At 43.8% G+C, this 21,746-nt stretch overlaps 1 protein-coding gene across 1 annotated transcript in view; it reads right to left on the bottom strand.

Annotated features, from left to right (window-relative positions):
• Positions 1–21,746, bottom strand: part of LOC141073466 (pepsin A-like) — a 53,341-nt gene that overhangs the window by 15,219 nt on the left and 16,376 nt on the right. The window contains exon 5 of the mRNA XM_073560698.1: positions 14,243–14,442. Within this exon, the coding sequence (XP_073416799.1) occupies positions 14,243–14,442 (200 nt within the window). The remainder of the gene's footprint in view (positions 1–14,242; positions 14,443–21,746) is intronic.

The raw sequence follows: 21,746 nt of genomic DNA, 5'->3' as shown, positions 1-21,746 counted from the left end.
GACTTAATGTGGTGCATAAACATGTATTCTCATCCATTCCAGATCCTAATGTCAGTGCAGACGTGCACCAGCTGAATCCAGGTGATTGGGTGGTTATACGCAGACACGTGAGAAGGAGCCTGGACCCACGATTTGACGGCCCCTTCCAAGTCCAGCTGACCACATCCACCTCAGTAAAACTTGAGGGAAAGCCCACCTGGATCCACGCCAGTCACTGCAAGAAGGTCCTGTCAATAGCAGAATGACTGTTCTCCTCATCACCTTGCTGGCAGTGACAGGGTTACTGCACTCTACAGAGACACAGGACAAACTCTTAAATGCTGATTGGGACAACAAACTTATTCGGCATCATGCTCTTCTTATAAAGGACATGGAAGGACAGAAACTGAAAGACTGTTGGATCTGTACACACAGCCCAGTATCTGCGAGGACTATGCCATACTTGGCCTTACCTCTGGAGCCATGGGAGGTATTAACCCCACACTGCATACACAATGAGACTTGGACTTTATCTAGGTGTGTCCCATGATATATCTGCCTCATTGGCTAAAGTCGAATGGACCGCTAATCCCTGGTTTCAGTTTAATATAATGCGGCCTAAAGGTGCAAATGTGGTGGCGGGAATATGACTCAGATGTCGGAAATATGGTCGCCAGGAGGAGGACTGAAATCCCTCACTCAGACCCTATTCCCAATGAAGGACTGTAGTTCAGTCTTCAACACACTGGAGCAGACACCTGTGGTGCGGACAATAATTGCTTCCGCATATACACTCATGTTCAAACACAGGTTAATGAGACGGTGTACCAAGATGGTGTTGAAGGCTGTAAATCATCTACGGGTAAAATAATAAGGAAAGAAAGGGGTAAATGTACATCTGGTATAAGTGGAAAACAAATGAATAATACTTGGTGTGCCCATAAGCCTACAGTAGGTCAGGACTTTTGAGTTTATACCAATGTATACAGACCCCTGGTCACGTTTGTGTTCTCCCTGACGGAGTATTCTTGGTTTGCGGACATCGTGCCTACAGGTGGGTGAGCCCGGACATAAGAGGGGTTTGCACTCTTGCTAAACTGACACAAGTCACTTTCATAGTTCCTCATAGTAAAATAGACACAGCAGCAGTTCCAATTCATACTTTGTATAGAAGGGCTGCAGACAATAAGCCCCGGCCACATGGTAGGCCGCATCTAGTAGAAATGGGGATAACATAAAATATTCCTTAGTATGCTAATATACCCCTTCATAACACAACTGTGGGATAAATTAGTGGAAGCTACCGACTACCTGGACGATCAGATTTTCCAGATTCTTGAAGTTCTTGATGAAACTAATACAATACAGGGACAATTAATCATAGTTACTAACCAACATACTATAGTACTAGATTACCTGACCGCAAAAGAAGGAGGAATGTGTCAAATAATTGGTCCCACCTGTTGTAATTATATCGACCCTGCTGGCAATCTCCCGATCAGGGCCAGTATAGACAAAATAGGTGAACTTAGAGACCAATGGTTAAAACAACACAGTGAAAGCAGAGGCCCTGGTGAGGTAACACATTCTCTTTTCTAAATCCAGCAAATTGGTTTAATGGCCTAGCAGGATGGATTTTTTTTTTTTTTGGCATTATATAGACTTGTATGCAAAGTTTGTTGTTTTGCTTATTGTTTTATGTAGCCGTAAAAGCGCTAATATATGTATTACTTAAGCTACTGAATAATGTATGCATAAAAAAAGAATCTAAGGCTGAACCTTCTGTAGTGTATCATAGACCCCAGGTGGCCATTGCTGATGGGGAAAGTGAGTGTCCACACTGAAGGTGGATGGGCGAAGCAGGTAGGAAGCCCCCTTATGGGTACTAGACCCATGAGACAGTAGCTCCTTTGTGGACATCAGCTGACCCTGTGGCAAAGGTTATACCATTTACAAAAGGGGGAAATTGATATAGAAGAGTTAATGGTTTGCTTTTATATCCCTTTAAATGCCTTTAAGACTTCAATTGCCTTTTGCCTTATTATTGCTAGAATTATTCTTATGTAGACTAGTAGTCTCTGTCTTCAAGGAAACTATACTTGTTATCATATTTGTTCTCAACAACGTGTTCTGGGTTCATTGTAAACAAGGTACGACCCTGAGGTGATGGTGGGGGCCAAATGAGCTCCATAGAGTCACATATTGTTGTAAATGGTATAAAAACATGTCTTGTATTTCATTACGTCAGATAAAGTGATTTGACCACGGCTTGTGTGTTGAAGTCTCTTTGTCTCCAAGCGCTTGCAACAGAAAGGGCGAAAAACCTCACAATTCGGACTCACTGGTGATCTGGACAGCTGACGCTTGGTCAGAACAAAAGCAGCTACGACACCTTCAATACAAGCCTAGTAAAACGCCAACAGTGCTGCATGAAACCGGCTCTTCCAATACAAGCCTGATAAAGCAACAACAGGCATTAACCTGTACTAACCAGGCATATATTCCTACAGGCACAGAGCCTCAGAGATTCAATCTTCATGACCAATATTAATTTCTCCTCGATTTACCAGAGCACAATACGCCTCATAGATGGTGGGATATTGCAGTAGCTTCCAAACCACTGCCTCATAATAGGAACTTACACAGTCTTTCATTCTACTCTCATTATATACAGCAGTCATGAGACTGACGAAGGCCAATTGTAGGCTGAAACGTCTTACTGTGACTGCCAAATAAAAACCTTGGCACTCAACTGAATGATCCTTTTCAAGACAAGTTACTTTATTATGATTGGTTAATGTCATGAAAGGAACAAAATAAACACCCCTATGTAAAAATCTTTGGCAACGTCCAGATGGGTTTATAGCGAACTACAACCTAAACGTTACAAAGTAATATCTCCACATTGGAGATGAGAAACTGAAAAACAAAATATATGGGCGGGCACCATCTGACAACATACACTGCCCACATTGCTCCTGATGGCATACTGTGCTACTGGGTGTTAGGCTGGTTTTACACTTGCTTTTTTTTGCAGCGCGTTTTTCCCGCAAAAAAACGCATTGAAAAAACACATACAAAAGCATACAACTGCTGCGTTTTTTTCAAGCATTTTTATGAGCATGCATGAAAAAAACGCAGCGTTTTTATGCGTTTGTATGCGTTTTTAGTGCGTTTTTACCGCGTTTGCGTTTTTTCCAAACATTAGGTGGCCCCTCACACTAACCCAAACCATGACTTTACTAACCCTAACCCTGACCCTAACCCTAACCCTAACCCTAACCCTGACCCTAACCCTAACCCTAACCCTGACCCTAACCCTTAACCAAACCATACTTAACCCTAACCCAAACCCTAAACCCTAACTAACCCTAACCCTGACCCTAAACCTAACCCTAACCCTAACCCTAACCCTGACCCTAACCCTAACCCTAACCCTGACCCTAACCCTTAACCAAACCATACTTAACCCTAACCCAAACCCTAAACCCTAACTAACCCTAACCCTGACCCTAAACCTAACCCTAACCCTGACCCTAACCCTAACCCTAACCCTGACCCTAACCCTTAACCAAACCATACTTAACCCTAACCCAAACCCTAAACCCTAACTAACCCTAACCCTGACCCTAAACCTAACCCTAACCCTAACCCTAACCCTGACCCTAACCCTAACCCTGACCCTAACCCTAACCCTGACCCTAACCCTTAACCAAACCATACTTAACCCTAACCCAAACCCTAAACCCTAACTAACCCTAACCCTGACCCTAAACCTAACCCTAACCCTAACCCTGACCCTAACCCTAACCCTGACCCTAACCCTTAACCAAACCATACTTAACCCTAACCCAAACCCTAAACCCTAACTAACCCTAACCCTGACCCTAAACCTAACCCTAACCCTGACCCTGACCCTAACCCTAACCCTAAACCCCCTTAACTAACCCTAACTCTAACCCAAACCCCTAAATTCCATGGTTAACAAAAAAAACGCATGTGCAAAAAAACGCATACATAAGCATGCCAATGCGCACATATGCGCACCCATAGACTATAATGGCTGTCTTGCTGTAAAAAAACGCATTGCGCGCGCATGCGTTTTTTTGAGGCAAGTCGGACGCACCAAAAAATGCAACAGGATGCATTTTGTGCGCCCGAGCGCATACCGCAAAAAAACGCATGCGCGGTAAAACGCGTACAAACGCATGTGTATGCGCACATAAGCGCATCCCATGCAAAGTATAGGGAAAAAAAACGCATGCGCTATTTAGCGCTAAAATACCGCGAAAAAAAACGCAAGTGTGAAACCAGCCTTGCAACTTTGTTCTGAGATTTATGAGCTAAAGGAAACTCTTGATCGATAACAATAGCATGCAACAAGTCCTTGATCACTCCCACTTGGTGGGACATGGAACCACAGTCTGTGTATGTCGATCTGGGCCATGGGATAGTTCTTAACATCTCCATGGATACACCTTATCCATGCCCCCTTCCCAGGGACTAGTACATGCGGAAGTGTGGTCTTTGCCAGGGTCACCAAACTCCCTGTGTCCTGAAGTCTCATCAGTTGGACATCATTTACAGTCACCTGGTGTGCCTGAGGCCCCTCACCAGGATGAGGATCAGCACTGCAGGGAGGGTAGGTGAATCTACAGTCCATTGACTCCAAGGTCAAGGGACAAATTACTGATATATGACCAGGGACTCATACCATTACATGTTGGAGGTGTAGAGTTCATAGCCATGCATCTACTCCAGGCATCTTTCAAATTCCATATTTCAAATTACAGATTTCTAATTACACTACTCTGAATTAGACTGGAATTGACTGAAAAATTGTAGTGGTTTTATATTCCGTTTCCTTACAGTTTCTTTTCACTTTCACCCCCATACTACTCTATTTTTGTTATCTCCTGTAATCCCCCACCTAGTAAGGAACTAGTCATTTCCTCCCTCCATCCTCCTCAACCATCTCACCTCCTCCTTAGAACTGTTCCTCCACATACAATCCTTTTTCTCCAGACACACACGGCCACATCATGTCCTATCCTGCTCTCACATTCTAACGTTCTGCTACTCCTCATTGCTGGTGACGTATCCCTAAATCCTGGCCCTCCTCAACATATCCCCACACTCATTCCTAATACCGTGCCACGATCCTCTACATGTTTTTGCAATGATGATAACCTTATACCCATTCATCCAGCTCCCGGTCCCCCTACCTGGAGCACTATAGAACGAACGCTTTGTCTGCAATAAACTGTCATTTATCCATGACCTCTTTATCACCAACAAACTCTCCTTCCTTGGCATCACTGAAACCTGGCTCACCCCCTCTGACTCAGCCTCTCCAACTGCACTTTCTTATGGCGGATTCCATCTCTCTCACAGCCCTCGCCCGAGCAACAAATCCCTGCTCCTTTACCCCAATTCCACTACCACCCTCCGCTACTCTTTCCTCATTTGAGGTGCACTCCGTCCACATCTATTCCCCCTCCAGCAGGCTGTCATCTACCGCCCCCCAGAACTAGCCATCTCCACCTTTCTTGACTACTTCACCACCTGGCTACTTCATTTCCTCTCTGCTGACTTCCCACTATCATCATGGGTGACTTCAACATCCCCATTGACGCTTCCACCCCAGCTGCCTCTAAACTTATCGCTCACTGCCTCCTTCGGCCTCACTCAATTGTCCACTCACAAATATGGTCACACGTTGGACCTTATCTTCACCCGCTTCTGTTCCCTTACTATACTCACTAACTCACCCCTCCCCCTGTCTGACCACAACCTACTGACGTTCTCTTCCCTCTCCTCTCCTAGTGCGCAACCCCCACTCCACAAACTCGCTCACCCTCGCAGAAATCTCAAAAAAACCTCAATTTACAATCACTCTGAGTCCCTTCTCCCTCTTACAGACATAGCTTCCCTTCATGACACAGATGTGGCTGCCACTTTTTATAACACCACAATAACAGCAACATTTGATTCGGCCACCCCCCTCACGCATAGCAAAACTCGTACAATCAACAGGCAGCCCTGGCTGACTAGCCTGACCAAAGTACTGAGACGGGCTTCCAGGGTCGCTGAGCAGAGATGGAAGAGATCCTGCTCTGCCGAGCACTTCATTGCATACAAGCAGTCCCTCACCAGCTTCAAGTCCATGCTCACTGCCGCAAAACAAACTTCCCATCTCTCATATCCTCGTCTCACAACCTTAAACAGCTTTTCAACACTTTCAGTTCTCTACTCCATCCCCAGCACCTCTTCCCTCTCCTCTCATTACTACTGAAGACTTTGCCTCTTTCTTTAAGCAGAAGATCGATACGATCAGAGAAAGCTTTGGCCCGCAGCACCCAATGCCCCTCTTAGATGTACAGCCCTGTTCCTCCAAAACCAATTTCTCCACCATGACAGAAGATCAGCTATTCACCCTCCTGTCAAGATCACGCCTCACCACTTGCACCCTTGACCTGCTCCCGTCCCACCTCAACCTTGCCACAGTTTTCATCCCAACTCTAACACACCTCTTCAACCTCTCACAAATGGTGTCTTCCCCTCATCTTTCAAACATGCCTCGATCACACCCATCCTCAAAAAGCCCTCCCTCGACCCATCCTCTGTGTCTAGCTATCGCCCAATATCTCTTCTCCTTTATGCCTCAAAACTACTGGAACAGCATGTCCATCTTGAACTGTCCTCCCATCTCTCCTCCTGCTCCCTCTTTGATGCAGTCGGAAGCCAGATTGTAACCTGTCACTCAACTGACACTTCCCTAACTAAAGTCACCAATGACCTACTAACTGCCAAGAGCAAGCAACACTACTCTGTCCTCCTTCTCCTGGACTTGTCTTGTGCCTTTGATACTGTGGACCATTCCCTCCTGCCACAGCCTGGGCCCTATCCTGGATCTTGTCATATCTAACAGACCGAACATTCAGTGTCTCCCTCTCCCACACCACCTCCTCACCTCGCCCCCTGTCTGTCGGTGCTCCTCAAGGCTCAGTTCTAGGGTCCCTACTATTTGCCATCTACACCTTCGGCCTGGGACAGCTCATAGAATCCCACGGTTTGCAGTATCATCTCTACGCTGATGACACGCAGATCTACCTATCTGGACCTGACCTCACCTCCTTACTGACTAAAATCCCACAATGACTGTCTGCTATTTCAGCTTTCTTTGCTCACTTTCTAAAACTGAACATGGACAAAACAGAATTCATCATCTTTCTCCCATCTCACTCTATCCCTCAATCAGGCCTATCCATGAATGTCAATGGCTGCTCATTTTCCACAGTCCCGCATGCTCAGTGTCTCGGGGTGATCCTAGACTCTGCCCTCTCTTTCAAGTCACATATCCAAGCCCTTGCCTCCTCCTGCCGTCTCAAACGCAAAAATATTTCCCGGATCCGTGCATTCCTTGACCATGAAACCACAAAAACACTAGTACATGCCCTTATCATCTTCCGCCTCGACTACTGCAACCTCCTACTCTCTGGTCTCCTCTCTAGCACTCTCGTATCACTCCAATCCATCCTGCACTCTGCTGCCCGACTAATCCACCTGTCTCCTCATTATTCCCCAACCTCTCCCCTATGCCAAGCCCTTCACTGGCTTCCTATCGTCCACATTCTCCAGTTCAAAACCCTAACTATGACATACAAAGCCATTCACAACCTGTCTCCTCTATACATCTGTGACATGGTCTCCTGGTACTTACCTACACTGAACCTTCGATCCTCTTCTCTACTCCCCTCTTATTTTCTCCCATGTTTCCTCCGTACTCTAGAATTCTCTACCCCAACACATCAGACTCTCGCCTACTACGGAACCCTTCAAAAAAAAACCTGAAGACCCACATCTTCCAACAAGCTTACTGTTAAGGGCTGGCGGAATGCACCAAATAATGAAGATGGTAAATGGTATAAGGTGCATTCGCAGCCTGGGGTCCACCGTGAAGAGGTGTAAACTGCAGCTAGACAATGACGGATGGGATATGATAGGAGGTAGCCGGACACCTGCGGTTAACCTCTGACCCGGCGCGTGCAAGGACAGACTCTGTTACCTCACAGAGTCCGCACTAGCTGACGTATAAGCGTGACCTGTTGAGCGTCACAGGTCATGACTCAGTGTAAATTACCATTCAGAGAGGGTACTATGCCTACCCTGGCGGTCACCACTAACCAGCATAAGCACAGTGCTGGAAAGCGCACCTATCTGCGCATGGCGCCGCTCAGTCAGAGGCTGTGGTATCAGCAGTAAGTGATGCCTGTACTGACTGACGCCCTCAGGCGCTACAGGAAGGAGAGCTGAGTACACTGCGGCGCTATGAAGTGCAAGTGCTAGGTACTGATTCTAACTGTAAGACCCTAACTCATGCGTATCAAAGGGAGGGAGTCTTAATGAGTCAGTCACCAGTCTCATACATCCATCATCACTCATATCTCTAACAATATAGAATCAATGTCTATCATAGCACATGGCGGGGTCGGCCATGCAAACCTTTTATAGCAGCGTCCTTCCTGATGGTCCAATCCGAGCTGGAGAAGGAACTGACCATGTGAACTCCGATCTCCAATGAAAGATCGTCCCACGGGCATGCTCAGTGGACCAAAAGGAGGACTTAGCCCCTGGAGTCGTTTGCTGCTGCGGTGGCAGCAGCAACCAAACCCACAATGCTGGTGTGAGCAGAGCGCCGGGATTGACGAGTTTGCTGAGCAGGCTCCACTGCGGCCGGAGAGGAATTGGAGACCGCCAAAGGCAAAGCTCAGGATTCCTGCTGTGCAGCGACAAGAACCCGATGCCTAACACCTACAACCTGCAGTGATCCTCAGTCTACTGAACCGTCGCACAACCAGCTCTACCCTAATGTATCCTCACCCATACCCTGTAGACTATGAGCCCTCGTGGGCAGGGTTCTATTTCCTTCTGTACTTGTGTGTGCCTTGTTTTGCTCATGTTTATTGTACTTGTTTATATTTGCCCCTTTTCACATGTACAGTAAAGCGCCATGGAATAAATGGCTCTATAAAAATGCATAATAATAATGAGCTATACCCTTTGATCCCGGCTCTGAAACCTCCTAGTTCTTTGTACGCCCCTCAGACGTGGGCTTGGGCCCGTTCTTTTGGGTCGCTCAGAAATGTGAGCTTAGTCTCCCTTGATTGCTCAGTTGTGGTGAACACTCTTGACCTGACTTCTGAGTTTGGGCTCCCTCTGGTGGTTGCTGCGGGTAATGGAGCTGGTCGGGTTGACAGAAGTCAATCACCTGAAGAGGATGATTGGAGGTCAGGTGTTACAGACTGGGAAGATTTAAGTCAGCAAGCTTCCCTCAGTTGTTGGTGATTTGGTTTTCTTGCTGGTGATTTGGTTTTCTTCCTGTGCATTTTGAAGTCCGCTTGCCCCTTGCTTGGTCCTGCATCGTTCAGATAAGTTATTTGTTTGCTGGAATCTTTTTGCATTTGATCCAGTTTTTGCCTTTCTCTGCTTTCTGCTTTGCTGTGCGGGTTCAGCATTGTTCCCTGCTGGGACCAGTGCTGGACCCCGTTCCATATGCCACAGCTTATGTCAGTCTGTTCAGTATTGCTAGTCCCCTGTTATATCAGTATCTTTTGTTTTGCTTCCAGTTCACACCAGAATTCTGATCTAGTGGGGGAGAGGTCGTGTGGCCTCAGTATTTTTGCGTATCAGACGTGTTGGATTTTTCTTAGGGTTTTTTGCTGTCCTGTTCTATCTAGACAGTTTGGGCCCCATTATTTGCTCACTCTATTTTCTGCCTGTGTTTGTGCGTCATCTTGTCTCACCGGCAATATATGTTTGGCGGCTATCTATTCCTTTGGGGTTCTACTCCGGGGCAGTTTAGCTTTCTCCTTTCTTGCTTTAGGCTTGGTTAATTAACTCTTTGGCTGTACCAAGGCGTCTAGGGCATTGTAGGTAAGTCCCACGGCTAATTCTAGTTGTGTTGTTAGTTTTAGGGGTCTGCAATCCGCTTAGTTAGCAACCTTTCTGGTTTTCTGGTTGCCTAGCTTATTCCCCGGCTATCCTCCTCGGTGACCTAATCATAACACTCAGTATTCAGATGCCAAGTATTCCTCCTAAAAAGGAGTGAACACAAATCAAACCTGCCACTCCATTTTGTATTGGGGATAAAAGTGCACTAAAGAGGAAAAACATCCAAGCAGTCGGACCTATGCTTATTAGTAAGTTATCACTGGACAAAGATTAGATTTCCATTCACAATAGGTGATAGTCATAGCTCACCTTCTTCCCCATTCAAACCTCAACCAATGTTACAAAACATGCTTAGAAATTTCTAGAGAAGTCCATAAGTCAGTGAGAGTCTATTGCTGCTTATGGTTCTTGTGGCTTCTTTAAAACACATTTTATATGCTATTAATCGAAGCTGCCTGCTTTTATAACAATATATATATATATATATATATATATATATATATAAATACATAACAATATTATACAGAAAATTGAATAAAAAATATATTCATAAAATTGATTTAAAAAAATAATGTTTGAATAGCTGTGATTAAAGGGATATTTTCATGTTATTAAACTGCATTAGTTAGACAGCATGGAAATAAGCATGTTTGCAATTTACTTGCTTTTCTTATGGCAGGAGAATGAAGCAGATAAGAGCTTTTATCTTACATCGTTTCCATGGTACTCAGCCACAGGAGAATGGGAGTATGCACACTAGTTACATCCCAGGAGAGGAGTTAACTCCTAACATTTAATTCAGTTTTCTTCAGCTCATTGATTTCCATACAGCATTTAGTTACTCCCCTCCCTTCCCCACTATCTTTACTCTTGAGCTGTTATCTATTATATAAAGCTCAATGTGGGTGTGTATGTATGTATGTGTGTATGTCCGGGATTGGCATCCGCACCGTCACAGCTACAGCCACAAAATTTGGCACAGTCACACGTCTGGACCCCGTGAGTGTCCTAGGCTATGTTGTGAGGTGAAATTTTAACCCCGCGCGTTCCAATTCACCAAACAATTTTGCCCCTATCTACATAATGGGGAAAAAGTGTGTGTGTATCAAGCCCCGCCCCTCATTATGATGTCATAATGGTTGCCATGGTGACGCTGATGTCATCATAGGTTGCAAGCCCCGCCGCTCATTATGATGTCATAATGGTTGACTATGGGATGGAGGATGTGTGATGTATATGGGCACTGGACTATGGGATGGAGGATATGTATGATGGGTATATGGGCACGGGACTATGGGATGGAGGATGTGTGATGGGTATATGGGCACTGGACTATGGGATGGAGGATATGTATGACGGTATATGGGCATGGGACTATGGGATGGCGGATATGTATGATGGGTATATGGGCACGGGACTATGGGATGGAGGATATGTATGATGGGTATATGGGCATGGGACTATGAGATGAAGGATGTGTGATGGGTATGTGGGCACTCGACTATGGGATGGCGAATATGTATGATGGGTATATGGGCATGGGACTATGGGATGGAGGATGTGTGATGGGTATATGGGCATGGGACTATGGGATGGAGGATGTGTGATGGGTATATGGGCACTCGACTATGGGATGAAGGATATGTATGATGGGTATATGGGCACGGGCCTATGGGATCGTGGATATGTATGATGGGTATATGGGCACGGGACTATGGGATGGAGGATAATTATAATTTGCTATAACTAACCACAGTTAGTTACTATGCCCGGGCAGCGCCGGGCTCTTCAGCTAGTCATTTCTATAAAATCATGAGCCTCAGGCCCCCACCATCAGTGGCTTCTATTAATAACAGCTCTCACTTTCCTGAGTCTTCTGCTTGTTCAAAAGCACTGTTATCACTATACTTACATATAGAGATAAGTGTACACTCAGAACAACCACTGACATACCGTTAATGTGTAGCAGCACTACAGGATGAAGCTGTCGGACCAGAACTGCCATATAAGGAGGATTGCCCCCCTCCCCTCTCAGCAAACACTAAGTTATACTACCTAGTTTTGAGCTATTCCAAAGAAATCTTGAAAATATTCCTTAAACTTTTTCCTGATATAAGGTGTTTTATAGATGGAGCAGTCTCAGGAGCTGAGTCTACACCCTTAAAGGGAATCTGTCACCCCTTTTTTGAGATATCATATAATGATATCATTCAATTGTGTGTCATATAAGGCTATGTGCACAAGTAGTTTTTTTGGTGTGCGGATTTTGGAGAGAAAACCGCAGGTAAATCCGCAGGACAAAAGTCCTGCGGATTATCTGTGGTTTTGCCCTGCGGTTTTACACCTCATAATGGATGAGGTGTTAAACTGCAGCGTTTCTGCACCAAACAATTGACATGCTGCGGATTGTAAACTGCAGCAAAACCGTGCGGAAAAATCCGCAGCATGTGCACAGCGTTTTTTATTTCCATAGGAAATAAAGGTACTGTACAACGCAGCATAATCTGCTGCGGACCCGCAGCTGCAGAAACGCTGCGGAACCGCAGCAGAATCCGCACCGTGTGCACATACCCTCAGGATTCTCTTAGTACTTTTGCTTCCCCCTGACCCCGCACCTTTCATGCATAAATACCTTTTTTTATATCGCTTCAGATGTATGTAAACTGCCGCTGTCTGGTCCGCTGGGCGGGGCTTATTCAACTGCTCCCCCCTCCCTGTCTTGCTCTACGCATTTCTTCTTGAGTAGAGCAAGACAGGGAGGGGGAGCAGTTGAATAAGCCCCGCCCATCGGACTGGACCGTGGCAGTTTACATACATCTGAACCGATATAAAAAAGGTATTTATGCATGAAAGGTGCGGGGTCAGGGGGAAGCAAAAGTACTAAGGGAATCCTTATGTGACACACAATTCAATGATATCATTGTATGATATCTCAAAAAAGGGGTCACAGATTCCCTTTAAGACTTTGACTGTTTATAACAGTTACTAGCAGCTATTCATTTGTTTGCTGATTAACCCTTTGTCTACTGTAAGTACTGTATACTGATCTTATCTCTTCAATTATTCCCACTGCAAACACTGCTGCTAGTCCTCAGCAGTCTATACATCTTTAGTTCCTGTGTGTTACTCGTGGCTTTGTGTCTATTGGTGTAACCTGTTGCCTGCTACCCTGATCTTCAATTTTGCATGTGCGATCTGTAATGTCCTGCTCATTGTTTCATTGCCTTTGGTCTGTGTTGTGCATGGCCTGAGGCTTAGAGACTCTACCTCACCAGTTGAGCCCAAAACAAAAATGTATATACCGCACAATTATGTCGAAAAAACTACAGTTTGACACCCAGGAAACAAGACTTTACAGGGCTCGATGGAAAAATAATGTTACAGACCCCAGAACATGTATGAAGGTCATATGTTTTGTAACCAGTAAAATATGGAACTAACTATACGAGTTTGGTAAGCTGTAAATGTACTGACCTGAAAAATCATGTTGCCTGTTCATTTTTACCACACACTGAATGTTGTAAAAACACAACTCATACACAATGGTGGAATTTAAAATTTTCAGCATTTCACCGAATTTCAAATTTTTTTTTCCTTGTTTTCAGTACATTACTTGATAAAATGAACGGAATCATTGAAAACAACAGTTTGTTCAACAAAAAAACATGCCTTTTTTACACCATAGACATAGTAACAATTTGACACTTGGAAAATGGAAAGGAAAAAAATGAAACTGCAATTTGCCACGGTGGGAAAGGGTTAATTGTTATAAAATGATATAGGTGATCCATTCTCTTGAATCAAAGTAGATTGTTGCATGTGATTTCTGATTTCTCTGCAATTTGGTAAAGGGGTTGTCTCTACATAGGTATCTACCTACAAGATAGATCATCAATAGAAGATCAGATGGGGGCTGACACCCAGTGTCACCACCGACAGACTAGCTGTTTATATCTGGATACTACTGGATACTACTGGAGCAAGAAACACTTTGAAAAGAGCTCTTGATTGCATATCCACTGAATGTGTAGCTTCCACTGCCGACTAATGCAGCACATCTTCTATGCAGAGAATAGAAGATGCACTGCAGTACCCAGCAGCAGCCATTACACATTGAACAGAGCTGCACCCAGTTGCTCCATTCAAAACTTTACATTTGGCCACAGCCAGAGCAAGTCGTTGATCAGCTGTTTTGCGAAGTGTTGGACCCCCACCAATTTCCTATTGATAACCTATCCTGTAGATGGGCTATAAATTATATATGCTAGGACAAGCCCGTTAAGCAAAGAAAAATTAAATCTGAACTTACGAGCTTAGATAGACAGAGAAGAGGTTTTGGGGAATCAGGCCCTGGCTCCACATATTGTCAAAGACTGGAGTAGCTTGAGAAGATGCCATACTTGGAAATGCAAGCCCCAATATTCCATCAAATGGTGAATAGTAAAGGAAGGTGCCGGGCTCATTTTCACTCAAACCAAATATCTGATTTGTGACTTCTATGTTTCCAACCTAAAAATTGGAAGAGAAAGTAACAGTAAAAAGTAACAGGCGAGAAAGAACACAGCTTCATTTTTAATGAAAATTTTATGAAGACTATTTTGTTATAGCATCAAAACAAGATAAATTTCAAGGGAACCTGTCACATCCCAAAACACTATGACTTGGCCACACCTCTATAACTGAAAGACAAAAAAGGATGCAGCGAGGAATAAAGATAGTTTCCTTCCAGCAGCCGGGCTTCCAATGAGGCAACTGCCCAGCTGTAGAACGCTATTAACCTGCCTATTATCCCCATATCGGCAGATTAATAGCATTTTGGAATGTGACCGGTCCCTCTTAAAAGAAAACGGCCTATTGTTTATAACAGATTTTTGTGTTAAAATGTATTATTTTTTTTACATTTTTGCCAAAGATTTTTTTTCATGTCACAGTCATATAAAAAATTTAAATCTTACCATTTTAGCTCTGGGTACTCAATTAGTTTATAGAATTGAGCAAATCAATTCAACGTTTGTTTAATTTTCCAAAAAATCAATTTATGATTTGAATCACACAAATCACCAAAAATGTCCACCACCATTTCACATGATGTAGGAGATTGCATCTGCCAGACAAGTCTCATGTAATATAGGTCAATCAAAGCCTGTATAAATGCCAAGGTAAGGACAGCTCATACCTTAGCAATTCAGATGGGGAAAGAAAGTCATAAAATACTGTAGCAGCCAAAAAGATGAAGTTAGTAGTTTGTGAATAATATACAGATTTGCTGGCTTATTTCCTTCCTCTATGCCCAACTTCTTTGTACTGGTTCATGTATGCTAGAATACTGTGGTAACCCAGGACATCCTCGCCCAAGGCCTGTTAAGGTCAGCTCAGGTAGTCATGTGGTATCATATGGCTTTGCTCTCAGCTATCACATTCTTGTCACTTTTCACTTGGCTCTAACTCATGCCAGGGGGCAAATTTTCCCCTGCTATGTCTGACTTCCATTGAACTACTTGCGTTTATTCCCAAACTCAGTTCAGTTTAAACAGGTGTAAGTCCACATTTATCTCTGCAATCAAGTTTCTACTTTATCAAATTCCTGTTTATGCTTTTGTTGCTTGAAATCAAGGTAATGCACTAAAAGTTCGTTTTCAGTTTCCCAATACAATTATACTATTTATGTGTGAATGTCATCTCTACTGGTCAGTTTGCCATTACTTCACTACTACACTGCTCATAAAAATAAAGGGAACACTTAAACAACAGAATATAACTCCAAGTAAATCAAACGTCTGTGAAATCAAACTGTCCACTTAGGAAGCAACCCTGATTGACAATCAATTTCACATGCTGTTGTGCAAATTGAATAGACAACAGATGGAAATTATTGGCAATTATCAAGACACCCTCAATAAAGGAGTGGTTCTGCAGGTGGGGACCATAGACCACATCTCAGTACCAATGCTTTCTGGCTGATGTTTTGGTCACTTTTGAATGTTGGTTGTGCTTTCACACTCTACAACCCACACAAGTGGGTCAGGTAGTGCAGCTCATCCAGGATGGCACATCAATGCGAGCTGTGTCAAGAAGGTTTGCTGTGTCTGTCTTCGTAGTGTCTAGTGGCTGGAGGCACTACCAGGATATGTGGAGGGGGCCGTAGGAGGGCAACAACCAAGCAGCAGGACTGCTATCTCCACCTTTGTGCAAGGACGTACAGGAGGAGCACTGGCAGAGCCCTGCAAAATGACCTCCAGCAGGCCACAAATGTGCATGTATCTGCACAAACTGTTAGACCATCCTCATGGAGTCGGTTTCTGAAGGCCCGACGTCCACAGATGGAGGTTGTGCTCACAGCCCATCACTGTGCAGGACTCTTGGCATTTGCCACAGAACACCAGGATTGGCAAATTCGCCACTGGCGCCCTGTGCTCTTCACAGATGAAAGCAGGTTCACACTGACCACATGTGAAAGACGTGACAGAGTCTGGAGATGCCTTGGAGAGCAATCTGTTGCCTGCAACATCCTTCAGAATGACCAGTTTGGCAGTGGGTCAGTAATGGTGTGGGGTGGCATTTCTTTGGAAGGCCGCACAAAGGTAACCTGACTGCCATTAGGTACCGAGATGAAATCCTCAGACCCCTTGTGAGACCATATGATTGGCCCTGGGTACCTCCTAATGCAGGACAATGCCAGACCTCATGTGGCTGGAGTGTGTCAGCAGTTCCTGCAAAATGAAGGAATTGAAACCATGGACTGGCCCGCCTGTTCACTAGACCTGAATCCGATTGAGCACATCTGGGACATCATGTCTCGCTCCATCCACCAACGTCACGTTGCACCACAGACTGTCCATGAGTTGGCGGATGCTTTAGTCCAGGTCTGGGAGGAGATCCCTCAGGAGACCATCCACCGCCTCATCAGGAGCATGCCCAGGCGTTGTACAGTAAGGAGGTCATACAGGCACGTGGAGGCCACACACAATACTGAGCCTCATTTTGACTTGTTTTGAGGACATTACATTCCACTTTAATTTTGTGTGTGACTCCAAATCCAAGCCTCCACTGGTTAATAAATTTGATTTCCATTGATGAATTTTGTGTGATTTTGTTGTCAGCACATTCAACTTTGTACAGAACAAAGTATTCAATGAGAATATTTCATTCATTCAGATCTAGGATGTGTTATTTGAGTGTTCCCTTTATTTTTTTGAGCAGTGTCTATTGAAAATAACCATTTCCTTACTACAAGTTCCTGTTTGCCTATAACTGCACTATAAATCAAAGTGTGCATGCCACAAACTACTGTTTTTTGCACACCTGTCTTAGTTTTCAATTTCATCTGGACTTGCCACACCAATTCATCCTGTTGCCGCTGCTGGCGTTTTTGCCGTGTACCTAACACTTCTTGTTCACTTCTTTTTAGGAGGAATAATTGGAGATTAAAACAGTGATAAAAGTTAGTTATAGCAGAGAAAAATGCATAGTAAAAGAATAAGTGGCAGTAGCAATGGGTTGGGTAAAGAAAAAGAAAAAAAATCTTATACCTGGACATCTGGTAATAAGAATGTGGGAACAACAAGTAGCAGTCCCACCACCACTACTACCATAAGTCATCAAGGCAGCATTAATAGCAAATGTAGGCCACAATTGGCCACCTTTGCCATCAGCAAGAGTATTAGTGGAAAGGAAGTAGAGGACGTTATTGTATATACAGCAAATCACTCATCTCAGTCACAGCAGGATCATGTTCTTTCTGACAGTGACACTGTCAGTTTGAGTCAGTTTTCTGCACAGTCCTCCATTGCCTTAACCGTTCATCTTTTAAACTAGAGACTTTTAATTCCATCAATGGCACCTATATTTTTTTTGCCCCTTATTTTCTTAAGTTTCAGCATTCCAGATTCTAAAGAAGATATTTAACAACTTCTTCCAGTTAATGTATTGAATAAGATGAACAGTTAATCAGTACTCTGATTACATAGGGTTGAAGGAGATGGAAGACAAAATTGAAATAAATACCTAGCAGTGTTGGTGGCTGTGTCAGCTACAGTAGTAAAGGGACTGGCAGTTACAGCCAAGGTGATAGTGGCTCTCTTAGCCAAGGCATAGCTAAAGATAATAATCAGAGGAAGAGTCCTGAGGAGATCATTTGCATATTCCCAGTGCCTTCTGGGATAAGTGAAGAGTGTCCGCGAGCTCAACGATCACTGGATTTTGGCCGTTGCAGCTGAAAAGAGGAAATTGGTAAACCAGGGGAAGAGTCCTGAGGAGATCATTTGCATATTCCCAGTGCCTTCTGGGATAAGTGAAGAGTCTCCGCGAGCTCAACGATCACTGGATTTTGGCCGTTGCAGCTGAAAAGAGGAAATCGGTAAACCAGGGGAAGAGTCCTGAGGAGATCGTTTGCATATTCCCAGTGCCTTCTGGGATAAGTGAAGAATCTCCGCAAGCTCAACGATCACTGGATTTTGGCTGTTGCAGCTGAAAAGAGGAAATCGGTAAACCAGGGGAACAGTCCTGAATTTTGGCTCATTTTTCATCGTTTTCAAATCTCCATAACCATAACAATATGGAAGAGGCCAGGAGCCATTTGGTGAGCTGCATTTCTTGCTACATGTTCACAGACTTACCAGTGGAAAAGCCAAAGTTCACATGCCACAAATGCAAGCTTGTGTCCCTGTTGGTGGAAAAGTTGCAAAATCTCGAAGAGAGGTTAGCTACGTTGAAGATCATTAAGGAAGGTGAAGAGTTCTTAGATAGAGCAGAATTATCTCTTCATGTTACAGAAAGAGAAGAAATTCGAAGTGCACCTGAAGAAACAGGAATGGAAGCATGTGACCCAGAGAAGCAGGAGGATCGGGAGGCAGTCAGCACCCATACTGCTCAGGAACCAGTACCAGGCTCTCATGCAGGAGAACGATGAAGAAATACATCAGGATAAGACTTTGCCCACAAACAGCAACCTTGTATGCCTTCAGAATCCTGGATGGAGAAAGAAAAATGTTGTGAAGAAGAAACGGAGAGTGGTGGTCATGGGGGATTCCCTGTTGAGAGGAACAGAGGCCGCTATCTGCAGACTGGATATAACTTCAAGAGAAATGTGCAGTCTTCCAGGTGCAAAAATTAAAGATGTGTCTGACAGGATATCAGGACTCTTCAGACCTACAGATGACTACCCATTCCTGCTAATACATGTGGGGACAAATGACACAGCAAGAAACAACCTGGAAACCATCTGCAGTGACTTTGAAAACTTAGGCAAGAAAGTGAAAGAACTGGGAGCGCAGGTAGTCTTCTTTTCCATCCTCCCAGTGGATGGCCATGGAACAAGGAGGTGGAATAACTGGCTACGTCGATGGTGCCGTCAGCAAGGATTTGGATTTCTGGATCACGGAGTGAATTACCTATACAATGGACTACTTGCTAGAGATGGGTTGCACCTTACGAAGACTGGAAAACAGGTATTTGGAAGTCGCCTTGCTACACTCATCAGGAGAGCTTTAAACTAGAACTATGTGGAAAGGGAAGCAAAAGGCCAGAAAAAGCCATACACCTGGCAAATGCTATTGAGAACTCTGCTATTAGAAGTGGAAAGGAAGAACAAAGACAAAAGAATCTAAATACTAAAAAGTATTGGAGAAAGAGAAACCAATCACAAACTAAAATGTTTCTATACTAATGCACAAAGCATGGGCAACAAACAAGGAGAACTGGAACTACTAACACAGGAAAAGAAATATGATGTCATTGGAATCACTGAAACTTGGTGGGACGATACACATGATTGGAATGCAAGGCTTATTTGCAAGAAACAGACTTGATAAACGAGGAGGAGGTGTCACATTGTATGTTTGAAGCTTCAATCTCTGTGCAGATATACGAGTTTCTGAGACTGGGCGTTCTGTGGAAACTGTTTGGGTAAGAATACAAGGACAGAACAATGGAAAGGACACCATTGTAGGCATTTACTACAGGCCACCTGTGCAAGCTGAAGATATGGATGAAATGGCCAAGTTCTCCAAAAAATATGACATAGTTGTCATGGGAGATTTCAACTATCCAGACATTTGTTGGGAATCTCTCTCAGGCAAAACTAACAGGTCAAGGAAATTCTTATCCTCTCTTGCTGACAACTTTTCTCCCCTACCTTTTGGAAAATAAACAAGGGGATCTGCTACCTTGGATCTAATCCTTATAAACAGGGAGGAAATGGTTGAGGAGCTAAAAGTGGCTGGGACCCTAGGAGGTAGCGAAGATGCTATTTTAGAATTTTGGATAACTAGAGGAAGAAGACCTGTGAAGACTCAGACGTCAAGGTTAGATTTCAGAAAGGCAGATTTTAAGGGATTCAGAAAGAGAATTGGAGGGATCCATTGGCTAAATATCCTTAAAAACAAAAATGTCCAGGAAGGATGGGAAATCTTGAAAAATGAAATTCTCAAAGCACAATTGTTAACAATTCCGAAAAGATGGAAGAATAGGAAGCATTTAAGGAAACCAGGATGGATGAACACAGAACTTAAGCACATGCTAAAAAGGAAGAAAGAAATGTTTAAAAAATGGAAAGAGGAAAGAGGGAGGCATATCTAAAGAAGAATATAATGCAGTCTGCAGAACCTGCAGGGCACAAATCAGATTATCTAAAGCTGACAATGAATTGAGGCTTGCAAGAGACGTCAAAAGCAATAATAAAGGATTTTGGGGATATGTCAAAAGAAAAGTCAAAGATGCTATAGGATTTTTACAGGATGAAAATGATGAAATGGTAAGACAGGATGATGAGAGGGCCGAACTTTTAAATTCCTATTATGCATCTGTTTTCTCTCAGAAAGGAAATGTAACATCAACTGTTCTTCACTGTCCTATTAAGGGAATAGAAGAATCCAGGATATTTGTAAACAGAAAGATAGTGAGGAAACACTTAGCTAACCTAAATGAATTCAAGTCTCCAGGTCCAGATGAAATACACCCCAGAGTACTGAAGGAGATAGCAGAAGACATTTTTCAACCCCTCTCCATAATCTTTGTAAATTCTTGGAGAACAGGAGAAGTCCCAGAAGACTGGAGAAGAGCAAATGTTGTTCGTATCTTCAAAAAGGGGAAGAAGATGGACCCAGGCAACTATAGGCCGGTGAGTCTGACTTCTATACCAGGAAAGATCTTTGAACAAATTATTAAAAACATGTATGTCAGTACCTGGATAAGAATGAAGTGATTAAACAGAGTCAGCATGGGTTTGTAACTAATAAGTCATGTAGGGCAGCACGGTGGCTCAGTGTCCTGGGTTTGAATCCCACCTAGGACAACATCTGCAAGGAGTTTGTATATTGTCCCCGTGTTTGCATGGGTTTCCTCCGGGTACTCCGGTTTCCTCCCACATTCCAAAGACATACTGATAGGGAATTTAGATTGTGAGCCCCATCGGGGACAGTGATGAAAATGTGTGCAAACTGTAAAGCGCTGCGGAATATGTTAGCGCTATATAAAAATAAAGATTATTATTATGTCAGACTAACTTAATTTCCTTCTATGACAGAATCACTGATTGGGTGGAACAGAGAAATGCTGTAGATATAGTATATCTTGACTTCAGCAAAGCATTTGACAAAGTTTCTCACACAATCCTTATTGAAAAAATGACTAGGTATGGAATGGACAAGGCAACTGTTAGGTGGATTCATAACTGGCTTAGTGATCGGACCCAAAGAGTGGTTGTAAATGGCTGCACATCCAGTTGGAAGAATGTCTCAAGTGGGGTACCACAGGGCTCTGTCCTGTGGTCCTGTATTGTTCAACATCTTTATCAACGATTTAGATGAAGGAATTGA

This window comes from Dendrobates tinctorius, unplaced genomic scaffold, assembly GCF_039654945.1.
Source record: "Dendrobates tinctorius isolate UK_male_01 unplaced genomic scaffold, ASM3965494v1 ptg000302l, whole genome shotgun sequence".
NCBI lineage: Eukaryota > Metazoa > Chordata > Amphibia > Anura > Dendrobatidae > Dendrobates > Dendrobates tinctorius.
This window is presented reverse-complemented; position numbering and strand designations above follow the sequence as displayed.